General features: G+C 43.2%; 1 protein-coding gene across 3 annotated transcripts in view; it reads right to left on the bottom strand.

The window, feature by feature from the left end:
- Nucleotides 1-6,973, bottom strand: part of DNAJC6 (DnaJ heat shock protein family (Hsp40) member C6) — a 140,749-nt gene extending 133,776 nt beyond the window's left edge. The window contains exon 1 of one of the 3 annotated variants that reach the window (XM_034653629.1): nt 6,807-6,973. In XM_034653629.1, the coding sequence (XP_034509520.1) occupies nt 6,807-6,921 (115 nt within the window). In that variant the 5' untranslated portion in view covers nt 6,922-6,973. The remainder of the gene's footprint in view (nt 1-6,806) is intronic. The other 2 variants (XM_034653628.1, XM_034653631.1) reach the window with 2 other exon arrangements.
- Nucleotides 6,974-15,901: the final 8,928 nt, after the last annotated feature.

Genomic DNA, 15,901 nt, shown 5'->3' with positions numbered 1-15,901 from the left:
ACATTTTACCCAACATTGTACTATGAAAGGTTTCACACATACAGAAAGTTGGAAGCATTGCACAGCGAACATCTTCGACCATGTTTTGATATATTTGGGTTATCACATATCTATTCATCTCTATTCATCCTTAATTGACTGGCTGTGGTTGTTTTTAATTAAGTGGAAAGAAGTTTGAAGTCGTCTTCAAAAAAAAAAGAGCCTTTTCTTTCCCTCCTGCTACAATATTTACAAAAGCCTTAGACCTCTGCTTCTGGGGCCATTCCAAGCAGGGTCAGGTGAATTCTCAGAAGCCTTGTCTTGCCCCACAGTAAACCTTGAGGCCCCACCCAGTCGAGGGACCACAATGGGCTCAAGCCTTGGAGCGTTTCAAAATTAAGCAGTGTCTCCGACGGACCCCACACTTAAAGAAACTGGTATCAAGGACCTCTGTAAACACCCATTAAGGGAAATGATGCCCTATGTCAATAGCTGGGTTTAGCGAAAGCTCAAACAGGCTCCACTGGCCACCAAGTCCTTTCATAACTCTGCACAGTCCTTGTCTTGTTTGATGCCACTTCTGAGTCACTAGACCAGTGAGTCATGCCCAGAAAGGGAGGCCATCTTGAGAGCAAAACCAAACAGAATTTTCAAAAACAATGAGTGAAACCCTGAATTGAAAAAGAATAAGTCTTTGTATTGTCCTTGTAAAGCAAAAATGAAAGAAAAAAATGCTGCTGTTAATATTGTGGGTTCAACTTCCCAGCTGTAAATTTTACACTGAAGAAAAACCGAGCAAAAAAGAGCTTTCACATTCTCTTGGAAATTTGAGAGCAAAAGAGGTTTGAAGGCTATGATGTCCCAAATTAGGCAGACCTAATGACCTTTCAGTGACTGGCCTTGACCCTCTTCTAGCTGAGTCAGTTATTCCCAAAACATGCTGAGGTAGTGACAGCAGGGTGGCTTCTCTTCGTCTTCCTCCATCCCACCGAGCTTCTGTATGGTTTGCTCAGAGCATCCGAGTGGCCATAAAGGAGATGAATACAGAAAAATTGCTGCCTGGGGCTGGAGGAAGTTTTGTGAGGCAGGTCACCACACAGCAGGGCAGCATGAGTATAAGAAAAGCTGCAGAGGCTCCCATGAAGCCACGTTACAAGGCAAAGGGAAGGGAACTGATACATGGAGTACGTACTCTGTGCCAGGCACTCTTCTTATCATCATCGTCAGATGTTTATTGAGAACTTATTTGCCAAGCATTGTGTTGAAAGCAAAGACTTTCACAGCACCCTCCCTGGGTTTGAATCGCAGTTTACCAGTTGTATAATTTTGGAAATGTTACTTAACTTCTCTGTACTTCAATTTTCTCATTGGTAAAACGGATGGCAAAACAAGGTTACTGTCAGAATAAAATAAAAATATGCCCAGGTTTTGGACAATGGCTGGCACAGAGTAAACAGTGCATATGAGATAACTCTTGCTGTTCCATCTTTTTTTAGATGAGAAAAATGAGGCAGAAAGGAGAAGTGACTTGCCGAAGGATACACAGCTAAAAAGTAGCAGAGCTAGGATACTTTGTTCTCAAAACAACATTGTGAGAGAGGTGATACCATCTTCCTTTTATAGATGAGAGCTTGTAAGCCCAAGGGGGCCTAGTAAATTGCTCATGCCATAAGCTGGCAAATGAGAGAGTTAAACTCTTAGAACCCACATTTGCTGACTTTAAAGCCTTTGCACATCCCACTAGGCCAGTGGTTCTCAAACGTTAGCATACATCAGAATTACTGCAAGGCTTGTGAAGACAGATTGCTGGACCCTAACTCTAGAGTTTCTGATTTGGTAGCTCTGAGGTGGGGGCCAACACTTTGCATTTCTAACAAGTTCCAGGAGAGGTTGATGCTGCTAGTCTGGAGACCACACTTGGAGACCTACTATTCAACAATCATGCACCTGTATGCAGAACAGATGGTAGGGAATAGGCCCTAAAGATGAGTTTTTCCCACTCTGGCACAGTGTTGGTCACTTCACAGGGCCTAGCAAATATCCTTGTATATACAAAGGTCTTTCATATTTATGATCTCATTTGATCTTTCCAATATCCCTCATTAGTAATCATTATTTCCACTCAATGTATTTGTTTTTAGGGGTATATGGCTAGAAACTGACAGTGAAAGATTAAACCACAGATCACCTGTCCTCCTCTCCAAGTAACTTGTCCTGGAAAGCACCATCTGCCAATGGAGATTGAATCAAGTTCCAATCTCTGTCTTTCCAGGGAATACTGCAGCTCGGGAAAGGGCTTGTTGCCCCACCAGGATTTGGGGGAGGTAATTTCTGGTGGGAGAAACTTGGGGCCAGGTTTCTACTATTGTTTCAAGATCTGCTTCTTCCAAAATACTTCTACCAACTGTTCACTCCCTTCTCCATAACCTAAAAGCTTTGATATTTGTCTAAAATATAGTTATCTAGAAAGGTTGGAAGTTTTGGGGGCATTAATTTCCACCAGGCTTAGCTTATTCACATTCCCATTTGGAAGAGCTGACATGCTCAGGTATATTTTTAAAGTTGTTTGGACATATAAGCCAACAAATTATTAGTATCCGGAGTATTTAAAGAACTGTAAGTGGATAAGAAAAAGACAAACCATCAAGTTAAAACAAAAAATGGGGAAAGACATGCATAGGCCTTATCCACACATGGCCAATATTCATGTACAAAGATCTTCACTTCATTATTTGTTAAGGAAAGTCAATATAAAACAACCACGCAGTACCATTTCACACCCATGAAATTGGCAAGCATTACGAAGTCTGACAGTACTCAGTATTGGCAAGGATGTAAGGAATCAAGAATCACACACACTCCTGGTAGGAACTAGATTAGCACAAATGTATGGAGGTCAGCTATTTTTCCAGATTAAAAAAGCATTTCCTTTTAACCCAGTAATTGTCCTTATAAGTATTTATTCTACCTACAGTCACAAGTGATCATATAGTGAATTTCAGATACATTCTGAAATATATATTTATTTTTTGGCTCTGTCTCAGATAGATAGATAGATAGATGATAGATAGATAGATAGATAGATAGATAGATAGATAGATAGGTAGATAGACAGACAGACAGACAGACAGACAGGATTTCCTAAAGGATCTTTTCATTACAAGCATAGTTATTGAGTGTCTGCTGTATTCAGGACACAGTGTTAGGCTGAAAGGATGCCAAGAGTCCCCAAAAACTAAATTACTTCTCACTTGCAGACTCCTGGTGGGAAAAAAAAGGTGGGAACAAAAAGGATGATGTGAAAAACCTTCTGGTTAGTACAGAAGGAACAGCTGCCCCTAAGGAGCTTCCCAACCATGTTTTATTCCCATAGGTTACTGAGCCTTCCAGCCCTGGGACTAACCACTGTTGGGATGTGATCATATGATACACTATCTGGACTAATATTAAAAAAATAATAACTACCACCTTGTAAGCTACTGTGTACCAGGCACTTTATATACATTAACTCACTTAATCATCATGGTAACATTGTGACATAGGAATTATCATCTCTATTTTATATATGACATATAACTGAGTTTTAAAAAGATTTAGCACCTTGCCCAAGATCACAAAGCTTATTACTGTGCCACTTATTAAAGGCAGATTCAAATCAGAGTCTGGCACCAAAGCACATGATTCTAGATGCCCAAATTGGTGTCTATCACTTACAAGATGATGTCCCATCATTATGTGAAAATAAGGCCACCTTTAAAAAGAAAAACAAAATAGGGATATGGATTTCTTCCACTGCATGATATTTATTGATTTATTTCTTTCCATGAGTACAGATTTTGGAACATGTTTATTTTGTGCAAGGAGATGCGGCAGAAAGAATGCTGTATGGGCAATCAGGCCTGAGGCTGCCACTCACCAGTCATATGACCTCCTGCAAGTTACTCTCTTAATTCACCTTCCTCATCTATAAAATGGGAGAAATAAACACCATCTGCCCTCCCTCCTTCCAGGGTGCTGTCATGATTGAAACAAGATCTTGTAGTTGACCTACTCTACAAACTGTAAGGTACCATTTACATAAGACATTGTAATGGCCTTATTCCCAGGTTGTACGAGAGAAGAAGAACAGAAATAGTGAGCAACCATGACTCTACTTAAGAAAAAAGAGGTGTGAGGGGTGCCTGGGTGGCTCAGTCATTAGGCATCTGCCTTCGGCTCAGGGCGTGATCCTGGCATTATGGGATCAAGCCCCACATCAGGCTCCTCTGCTATGAGCCTGCTTCTTCCTCTCCCACTCCCCCTGCTTGTGTTCTCTCTCTCGCTGGCTGTCTCTCCCTCTGTCAAAAAATAAATAAAATCTTTAAAAAGAAAAAAGAAAAAAGAGATGTGGGAATGCCTGGGTGGCTCAGTTGGTTAAGCAACAGTCTTTGGTTCGGGGTCCTGGGATCAATTCCTGCCTCGGGCTCCTTGCTCAGCAGGAGCCTGCTTCTCCTTCTGCCTGCCTGCTTCTCCCTCTGCCTGCTGTTCCCCCTGCTTGTCTCTCTCTCTCTCTCTGACAAATAAATAAAATCTTAAAAAATAAAAAAATTAAAAAAGGGTGTGGTGTGGCAGTGGGTTCCAAGAAACCATGGGTGACCTCTAGGACAGAAAAAGAGAAGATAGGACAACTGTATACACAGTAGAGAACTCCTTTAAAAACTATAGAACTAGGAGACTTAGTCTAACCCATTTTACTACAGTAGAAATATCTACTTAGTCCTCTTTTGTAAACATTCACACAATACCTGGAATTACATTCTGCATGTAATTATCACTCAAGGAATACTTGTTGCAGTGAGCCTTCTAGTCAACTCCCCAGGCAAGCTAAAGTAAGAGGGTGGTTAGCCTTCAGACCTACTAAGGTTCAGCAACAGTTCAACCGCAGTGGGGAAGGAATTTAATTGTTCATTGACTAAAAGTAATAACACATTCTTTGAAAGCCAGTGAGATGACAATACCAAGCCTTCGTCTAACTACCAACAATAGAAAAGCTTGTTTCTAACTCAATAAATAAATATTTAAAAGATCATTCTTGCTTTTGGTCAAATTTAGTTTTAGAATGTTTACTATGTGACAGCACTTTACAATTATTAACTCATTTAACTCATCAATTCATTTAATATTCAAAACAATCCTGCAGTGGAGGTTGGGGGGGTCGGTGAGGACTATATCGGTGACAGGGCCCTGGTGCAGTGTAGCTTCTGCCCCGGATCAGGTCGGCCATTTTAGAAATCAAGGCATGTCAGCTTCTCAGAAAAAGAATCCTCAGATGATAGAAACAGATGGAAAGGACAAGACAGGACACACACACAAACATACACACACACACACACACACACACACACATGCTCTCGCTCTCTCTCTAGCAAACAGGTATCTAGAAAGTACCAAGCCTGGACATAGCCTGGTAGGGGATGCAAAGATGAAATAGATGAGAACCTGCCCACGTGGAATCTATAATACCAGATGAACAGTGACAGACGCCCTACAGAAAAAGAGGTTACAGGTGGCAGAAACCCCAGGAAAGCCTTCACAGAGGAAATGGCATTCGTGCATCCCTGATGGAGGGGTAAGCTAAGAGACGAAGGCATGGCCATTGCAAATACACACAAGGCAGTGAGCTCGCACATCATGTCACATCCTTGCTGAGAACACTTCAGTAGCTTTCCAGCTCACTTGAGAAATAAAATCCAAACTCCCCCTCGTCATGTCCTACCCGGACCTTGATCCAGGCCCTGCCTCCCTCACTTTCCCCTTGCTAAGCTCAGGCACACGGGGAACATTTTCCACTTGTTTCTGTCTCCGGCAGGAATGCCCTCCCCAGACTCCATGCTGGAGTAACTCCTACTCAGTCTTCCGGTCTTGCTTTAAACCACATTGCCTCAGAGAAGTCTTCCCTGTCCATCTGCGGTGTAAGCCAGGGTGCTTCTGCCTTTTTTCCTCTCCCAGCACACTGTGATTCCTTCCCAGCACACACAACAATCTGTAACAGGGATGTTTACCTATCTTATGTGTGTAATGTCTATTTCCCCCTCTAGAAGAAGTGCCATGAGCTGGGCCTTGCCTATCTTGTTCACTCCAGGCCCTGGCACACGGGAAGAGCTCAATACAAATTGTGGAAGGAGTGAATGGAGTGAATCAGTGATTGAATAAACGTGAGTTAAGGCCATGACAGGGACAGGGTGTACTGTGTTTGGGAAGTAGTTTATTGTGACTAGACCTTAGGAGATAACAGGGAATCACCGCAGACAGGTTGGAAAGGGGATGGGTCCACATGGGGAAGACCCTGAAGGTAGACTTGGGTCCAGATTCATTCCCCCAATGGCTACTGCATTGCAGGCAACCGGCCAGGTGTTGGGCGGGACGCAAACCTGAGTAGACTGTGTCCCGGAGGCAGCCTGAATTCCTTCTGTCCAGAGTCAAACGTACAGACAGGGGCTTTTGCAGAAAACAAGCTGCAACCACCTGGCCCAACGAGAGATGCTTAAGGGGCCAAGGGGTATTAGGAGAAAGGGGACAGTGCCACGGAGACCGGCCCCCGTACTTCGGTGAGCAGCCGCGCGAGAGCTTGAGGGACCGGTCTTGTCACAGGGGCCGAGGGTCAGGGTGGAGGGTCGCCCGGGCCAGGCTGGACATCCAGGCCGCGCCGCCCCCGCCCTCAGGTCCCCGGGGCCGAGAGGTGGGCCCCAGATGCCGCCTCCGGATGCGGGAGCCACCGCGGCCCCCCTGCAGTCGGGTCCGCGCCCGCCGCGCGCGGTAACAGGTCCCCCGGCCGCGACCACACTCACCCTGCGCCGCCTTGGGAGCCGAGCGCGTCCTCCACAGCCGCCGGGTCGCCTTCCACGGCCGCAGAGAAGAAAACAGCCTCCGGCTTTTCTTGCCGCCCTTCTCAGTTGCTCCCATCTGTGCGCCCGCGCCCCTCCCCCGCTGCCGCCGCCGCCGCCCGAGGGTGGCCTCGCGCNGGGCCGGGGGTTGGCGCGGGGCGGGGGGGCGTCTGTTCGCGCCTAGCGCGCGGGCGCGGGCGGCCGAGGCGTGGACGCTGCCGTGAGGCGCCCCTCGAGGAAGCCCGGGAGCGCCAGGCAGCTGTGCAGGTGAACGCTTCCGTCCCCGTCCTTCATTCAGAAGACCGCGGTGGAGCGCCAGGTACTGCTAAGCATCAGTAATTAACACCGGAATCCCCGGGGAGGCGCCCCAAATTACAAATGGTAAAATTGAAGCTCCGAGAGGTGAAGTCATCTGCCCATAGGGGCTAGATGGTGACAGTTCCCGAGTTCTGGGCTAACCATATTTTTTAATACCTTGCTATTGCCTCAGAATGATCCCACATTATATATATTTTTTAAATTGTTAAGTCTCACAGATATTCCTACCTTGCTCATACAACAGCTTATGAATCACTAATGATTTTCTGAGAACCCAGTCTATGTCCAGGCACTTTTACATACGTGCCATTAAACCTCACAGCACCCACCCGTTGCGTGGGATGCATTTTCCCGTCTTCTCGTTGAGGAACCCGAAATGGTAGAGCTGAGGCTGCCCCTGCCCCCACCATGTTGTCTCTGTCGTGATTTTGCTTGTAATTTGGAGTGTCTGAGCGGAAGATCCAAACCAAGATCCCTTAACGCTTGCTGGCTGCAATAAGTGTAGCCAGTATTTATGGGGTGCTTTCTATGTGTCAGATTGTACATACATTACCTTATTTAACCCTCCCAATGATACTCATGGGAGAGAAATTATTAATCCACACTTGACAGGTGAAAAAAGAACCAGGGAGGGCAGGTTATACATATAAAACCTTAATAAAGGTTATATGTTGAGTGGGATCATGAAATTGCCATTTTTTAAGGCCCAAACAAATATCACACAAGAGCTTCACTTGGCGATCAAAATTAAAATGGAGGCAGATGAAATGTGAGTGCCTCCAGACGTGTTACACTACAGAAAGACACATCAGCTTTGTAATAGTTTAGCCACAAATGCACAACAACCTGAATCTAATCATAAGGAAATCTAAGATAAACCCCAAGTAAGGACTGCACTTTAAAAGTGGGGCTGGGGGGTGGTTCAGTATTCTTCAAAAGTGTCAATGTCGTAAAGATGAAGAAAGGCTGTGGTGATATTCTAGATTAAAGAAGGCTAAAGAGGGGCACCTGGGTGGCTCAGTCAGTTAAGCGTCTGCCTTCAGCTCAGGTCATGATTCCAGAGTCCTGGGATAGAGCATGCGTCCAGCCACAACCCCGCCCCCCTGCCCCTGCCCCGCCACCATAGAGGCCCTCCATTCCCCATCAGGCTCCCTGCTCAGTGGGGAGCCTGCTTCTCCCTCTGCCCGCCTGTCCCCCACCCCTGCTTGTACTGTGGTTATGTAAGAAAATAACCCTATTTTAAGGAAATACACATTAAGGTATCAAGGAATAAAGGGCCATGATGCATTCAACTTAGCTTTAAATGGTTTATAAAAGCATTGGGGTGGGGCAAGTGATAAAGCAAATGCAGCAAAATGTAAATAATTGGTGAATCTGGATAATGAGTACATGGGTATATTTAGTACTATTGTTATTTTTGCAACTTTCTATAAGTTTGGAATTTATTCCCAAGTAAAATGGTAAAAAATGTAAGTTCTAAGTCCATAGAAAAAGAAAATAAAGTGGCAAGAATCACTCTACTTGATATTACTCTATAGTTATCAAAACAGTGTGATGTTGACAGAGGGATAGACACATAGGTCAATGAAACAGAATAAAGAACCCAGAAATAGACCCACATAAATGTGCCCAAGTGATTTCTGACAATGGTGTGAAAGCAATCCAATGGAGGAAAGATAGCTTTTTCAGCAAGTGATGTGAGAACAATTGGATGTCCATTGGCCAAAAAATGAACCTTAACCTAAACCTCATGCTTTATACAAAAATCAAGTCAAATAGATTGCAAACTTAAGTATAAAATATAAAACTATAAAAGTTTTAGAAAAAAATAGGATAAAATCTTCTAGGATCTACAGCTATGCAATCTTAGACATGTTGCTAAAACCATGATCTGTAAGAGTAAAAATTGGTAAATTGAACCTTATCAAAATTAAGTACTTTTGGGCTGTGAAAGACCCTGTTAAGAGGATGAAAAGACAGGCTACAGACTGGGCAAAACTACTTGCAAACCACATATCTAACAAAGGACTAGTATTTATCATAAATAAAGAATTCTCAAAGTTCAACATTAAAAAATCTAGTTAGAAAATACACAAATGAACAGATATTTCACTAAGGAGGATATACAGATGTCAAATAAGCACATGAAAAGATATGCAGCATCATTAACCATTAAGAAAATACAGATTCAAACCACAATGAGATATCACTACACACCTTATCAGAAGGCTAAAATGAAATATGGTGGCAACACCAAATGCTGGAAAGGATGTACAAGAAGAAACTAGATCAGTCATACATTGCTAGTAGGAATGCAAAATGGTACAGATACTCTGGAAAACAGGTTAGCAGTTTCTTATTAAACTCAACAAACAACTACTCTAAGACCAGGAATTGCACTCTTGGGTAAATATCCCAGAAATAAGGAAAACTTATGTTCACACAAAACTGTATACACGAATGTTCATAACAGTTCTATTCCTAATGGCCAAAAATGAAAACAACCCAGATGTCCTTTAATGGGTGATTAATTGAACAAGCTGTGGTACCTCCACACCACAAAATAACACTGAGCAATGGAAAGTAACAAACTATTGATATAGGCAACTACAGAAATCTCCACGGAATTGTGTTGACTAAAAAAAAGCCAATCCCAAAAGGTTTCATATTGTATGATTGCATTTATATAACTTCCTTGAAATGGCAAAGTTACAGAAATAGAGAACAGGTTGCCAGGAAAGAGGAGGAAAGTTGTGCCTATAAAAGAGCAACACAAAGAACCCTGTGGTGATGGAACTGTTCTGTACCTTGACTGTACTGATGTCAACATACTGGTTTTGATATTAGACTATAGTTTCACACAATGTTCCCATTATGTAAAAATGGGTAAAAGTGATTGTGGGATCTGTTTTATTTTTTACAACTGCATGTAAACCTATAGTCATTTTTAAATAAGTTTAATTTTTAAAAAGTGACATATCTACAATTTGATACCATTCGTTCCAATATCTAAAAGAAAGTTGGGCCAGGATTCAATATAGATCCATGCCTTCATGGCTACACTCAACCATGTCATGACTCCTGGATCACAATAGGAAGCCAAGGATCATCTGGTAGGTGTTGGGGAGGACTTCGAAGGTGACAGAAGCACAGAGACCCAGGTCGGTCAGTGAAGGCTAAATGTTTGGTATGAGGCCCTTAGTGGTCTAGATAAATGACACTCTAATTTTAGGGGAGCCCTATTTTATTCTTTCTCTAATCCAGAAGAATCGTAAGATATGAAATAAGGAAGGAAAGTGGAAGAGACTGGGAAGAGAGTAGAAATTGAGAGTATCCTCTCTCTCTCTTATCAGCAATAAGCTGACTTTTCTTCTCTACCAACCTTTATTCTCCATGGCAACCAGACTAAAGTCTGAAGAAATAGGCCCTAGAACAAGTGATCTAATTAATAACACTGCTCAGAAATAGTGGCCACGTGCCACCAACTAATACCCTAGACTAGGGTTGCCCTCTGCTCCTGGGTCTTCCTACCTGGCCTTGAGGTTAGGACACCTGGAATCTAGTCCTGGTTACCCAAATGGTCTATAAAATATTGGTTATGTCCCTTCTCCTCCTAGCTTACTATTTCATCACCACCACCACCCTCATTCTCTTTAGTGTAGGGGATCTAACCAGAGGATCTAAAACTCTCCTTCTGGGATCTGCCACCACCTTTCCCTGTATGTCCTGTCTCTCACTAACTGGTTTTGGAATTTTGCTAAGTGATAGCAGCCCCAGCGGGGCTGGCTTAGAGACTCGTCTTTTTCTTCCATTGCCCTCGCATGTCCAGTGGACTGAAGCAGCAACTTGGAGGGGCCTACTTGCTCACTGCTTGGATTTCACTGGCCAGGGCAGGATGAGAGAGACATTCTTTGGCTTGCCCTTTTAGTCCAAACATCATGTGATTTCATGGCACTCCTCCAGCTCAGAGCTGAAACCAGTCCAAAAGCCTCTGGCTCCCACAGTCACAGCTTGCTCCAGGCAGATCCAGTGGGGAGCCTTCTCCACAGTCCCTGGGGTCCATGGGAAAAGAATGCAGCCTGAAAAAAGATCTTCTGAGTAGAAACCCCCAAGTGCCCTAAGGCACATTCATAAGCACTAGCAACATGGAATTTTTTTTCAAATGTCAAAAATGTAAAACAAGCCCACTTATTTGTACATCTGGATCACTGGGCATAGGAAAAAAACAAAACAAAACAAATAACAAAAAGGAAAGAAACCTTGAATTCCATTCCTGTCATTGTGTTTACAGAGCTTAGTCCAGAAATATGAAAATGAGTCCTCAAAGTCAATGGGATGCAAGATTCTCGTGTGTGTGTGTGTGTGTGTGTGTGTGTGTGTGTGTGTGAAGGGGAGAAGGGGCTGGTAGAAAGAACTTAGGCTCTCCAGGTAGGCAGAGCTGTGTGAATCCTAGTTCTGCCACTTACCAACTTGCCCAGCTTACCTAAGTCTCAGTTTCCTCTTCTGTAAGATGGAGACAGTAAACAGCACCTACCTCAGAGGGTTGCAATGTTTTATTATTACATGATGGACCCAACAGGCAAAATAAATGGCAGTTTATTATAATACTGTGTCCATTTAGAGAGTCAATGATGGATTTTAAAAGAATGGCATCTTTTTTTTTTTTGCAATGAATAAATGTGCGTGTGTATGTATCTATGGAGAAAGAAGTAAAAAGGTCTTGTTGCCCATCCTCCCTTACAGAAAGCTCCAGAATATAAATGAAACTGTCTACCCTAAAGACATCTCAGGTTGTCTTTGGAACCATTAGAATTAATGGTTGTGTTTCTCGTTACCCTAGTGGCAGTGCTATTATTAGTGTAGGAAACAATTAAGGGAAGTCTCCACTTAAACTTATTTTTCAATCTAAAGTTCTCCAAGTGTACAGCATTATGATATAGTCAAGATTTAAGGAGTGATACCTACATAAAGGATCCCAACCATGACATTTTCAGCAGTGGGACCTTGTGTAAGAGGAGGAGAAACTGCTTGTGTGAAATGTTTTCAGTGCTTCTAAGAAATTAGTTTCAATTATCTTTTGCTGCATAACAAATCACCCCAAAACTTAATGGCTTAAAACAACAAAAATCACTTATTTTGCCATTTGGGCAGAGCTCAAAGGCGACAGCTCATTTCTGCTCCACATGATGTCATCTGGGGCTGTTCAGGGCTTGAAGGTCAGCTTCTCAGGTGGCTCACCCACATAACTACCAAGGTGGTGCTGGCTGTCAGCTGGGTGCTCAGCCAAGAGCCTCAATTCTTCTCCACATGGTTGCTTGGACTTCCTCACAAGTCCAAGCGGCTGAGTTCCAAAAGGGAGGAAGCGGAAACTGCTGGGCTTCTCACAAAGACTTGTGAGAAAAGTTCCCAGATGCCTCGGCACAAATGTTCCCAAAAAGTGCTTCCTGCACATCCTATTAGTCAAATCAGTCACAGGCTCAACTGTTCTAGAGAGAAGTCATAAGCTCTACCTCTTAATGGGAGGACCTGGCAGGCCTGTACAAGGAGGGCAGAATTATTTGAGGTCCTCTTCAGGGACAAGCTAGCCTGGGCCCCCACCTGCCAAAGAATAACCCCAACCAGCAGGTGAATGCCCAGGGTCTCCTAATTAGCGATCAGCTTACCCTCAGGAAATTGGGGTTCTGCAAGAGGCCCATGAAATGGGGAAATGGGCACAGATAGGGGTAATCATTCAAGGGCAAAACTATAATATCATAGATTAAAACAATAAGAAACCTTTTTTGAGCGCCTTCAGTGCTCAAACTAAATCTTCTGCTTTTGTCTCCCACTGAGTAATATGAAAAGAGCACCAGGCTTGGCCTCAAAGACCTGGGCTGAATCTAGTTTACTTGTCATTTTAGTGCTCTTGAAAAAGTCACATCATTCCTCTGAGCCTCACTTTCTTCATCTGTAAATTGAGGATAATATTTGCTTTACCCTGTTCACAACAAGGTAATTCCAATTATCCTGGAATGTAGAGATTCCATGAAAGCACGTGTGAATGTACTCTGTCTATAATAATCTAATAAATTACTTTGCAAGTGTTTTATTAACAAACGGTGCACTGACTTTCAATCTCTCAGAACTTTAAAGGGAAAAAAACCTCTGGATTTCACTTTCTGCAAAATCTGTGCCTGGATGAGGGTGGATTGAATCCATTGCCTAAGATGCAGACTTGTCACGGCAAATGGCGGGCGCAAAGATGTGGTGAGGTGGGAAATTGAAAAGAAGTAGAAAGTCCAGAGTGGAGTTTGTGTGCCTACCTCATGCAATAGAATGTTACTATAATGTGCCTTGTTAGAGTACTAATTCAGCCCCTCAAAAATGCTGATTCATTTTTAAATTGACCTAAAAATATAAATGATGTCTGTTGAGAGAGGTGTATGGCATGGCTATTAAAAGCAATGACTCTGGTGCCACCCTGTCCTGCCTCTACAGTTTACTGAAGAGTAATGTTAGCAAGTTGCATTAACATCTCTGCACCTCATTTTCTCATCTGTAAATGGAGATAATAGGGCTCACCTCCTAGGTCTGTTGTGAGGACTGAACGAGTCATTATATATAAAGACTGAGAACTGCACCTAGCAATAAATACGTGTGAGCTATTATTTTTGTTAATATTCCATGCTGGGCACAGTGCTAAGGGCTTTACAAACGTGGCTTATCTATTTATAGCACTCTATAAGCATCAGCTAATCACCTACTGTATGTCAGATACTATTCAATGCTCCTAGGACTCATAAGGAATGAATCAGATGATTCCTGTTCTATGGAGCTTACATTCTATTGGGGGATGGGAGAGACAGGTAATAAACAATAGGCAAAATAGGTAAGTAAGCTTTGAAGTTTGACCAAAGATATAAGTGTATGGGTAAAAGAAAAAGATCAGGATGGGGGGACTAGGAATGTTGGTCGAGGAAGGAGGAGCAGGAGTAGGTTGCAATTTGGGGGATTTTTGTTTGTTTTTTAAATAGGCACCACACCCAGCATGGAGCCCAAAGTGGGGTCTGAACTCACGATCCTGAGATCAAGACCTGAGCTGAAATCAAAATTCTGACTTGAGCCACCAGGCACCCCAGGTTGCAGTTTTAAATAGGATAATCACGGTAGACCTGATTGAGAGAAAGTTTGAGCAAAGACGTGAAGGAAGAGAAAGAAGTCAACTAAGCAGGTACCTGAGGAAGAGCATTCCAGGTAGAAGGAACAGAGGAGTAAAGGCCTTGCATTGGGTCTGGGTTTGGTAGGTTTGAGGAACAGCAGGAGACAATAGCGGATGGAGTGGAGAGAGCAAGGAAGGCTGCTGTTGGAGAAGAGGAGGTTGGGAGCTGGCAGGGGTGAGGAATCAGGTAGAGTCTGGTTGCTACTAGGCTATCACTTTTCCTCTTGAGTAAAATGGAGTCAATGGCCAATGACGGGAATGATTACTATTGTGTTCATTAACGAAGAAACCGGGGCAGAGAAAGCTTAACTAACCACACAGTTATACAACTAGGAAATGAATAGTTGGGATTCTTATCCTACAGATTCTTATTCTTTCTCTGGGGCATAGAAGGATGATACAAATGGGGCAGGGAAATTAAACACTGAGGAAATCATGGCTTGCATATCCTTTTCTGTAAAATGAAGGGATTGAATCAATGATCTTGAAAGTCTAAACACAATGGTTTATTTTTCATTGGCCTCCAGAGAACAGATGGACTAAAAGTCACAGGAGACGTAGGTGTGACAGCCATTATTCTTGCTTGGCCAATTGACCCTGATCTTGTGTACCTACAAGACCTCACGCATAGCTCTGTCATGGCTCTTTCCGTATTGTATTGAAAAAATGTGCTTGAAGATCTGTCTTTCCTCCGTAGACTAAGCTCCCCATTTTTGCATCTGACACACAGCTTATTATTCATGGGATTCTCTGCCCTCAGCACCAGACTTGGAAAGGAGGTGGTTCTCAATAAAGATATATTAATTCTGGTTTAATTTTACATCAGAACAAAGGGATGTTACTATAGGAGAGTGGTGAGCATGACGTAGTCCTGAGAGTAGCAGCTGTACAAAGTCACTACCACTCAAGGCTGGAAGGGCAGGACAGACATTACACATATCCAGGGCCAGGGCTTACCAGGCAGAAGCCAGAATTGAGGTGATGCCTTGGAGAAGAAACATCCTCTGCCAGAGATGATCAAGAAATGTTTTTAACCTATAACTTAATATGCAGCCCAACCTAGTCCAGAAAACCCCCCATTTCCAAGGAGCTTTTCCAGAAATCCTCCTTCCCTATCTTCTCCATCATGTCTGGAACTTAAGGGCAGTGGAGAAGAGTGATCAAAGGAACAGAACGGATCACTCTGAGTAACCCTGGGTGACTTACTAGCTTCTCTGTGCCTTGGTTTTCTGTTCTGTAAAATTGGGAAAACAATATCTGTCTCAGGGGGCTACTTTGAAGATAAAATATGAAATCACCTTTATAAAGCATCTAGACTTGCCTGACATAAAGCATGTTTCAGACTGTGCTAATCCTCACCTTCCTCTTTTGAGTGACACAAATGTGCTGTAACAAAAGGTTTTTGTACTCAACTCTTTTCTGTTAGAGAAGAGCTTTTGTGTGGAGACTGGAAAATCTATCAAAGGGCAAAGGACCTTTCTGAAAATTTTTGCTCCATAGCTCAGAGTTTGAATGTATACCTTAGTGGATGCGAAATGAAGTA

Source organism: Ailuropoda melanoleuca, chromosome 2 (genome assembly GCF_002007445.2).
Source record: "Ailuropoda melanoleuca isolate Jingjing chromosome 2, ASM200744v2, whole genome shotgun sequence".
NCBI lineage: Eukaryota > Metazoa > Chordata > Mammalia > Carnivora > Ursidae > Ailuropoda > Ailuropoda melanoleuca.
The sequence above is the reverse complement of the archived record's forward strand: the minus strand, read 5'-3'. Positions and strand labels throughout refer to the sequence as shown.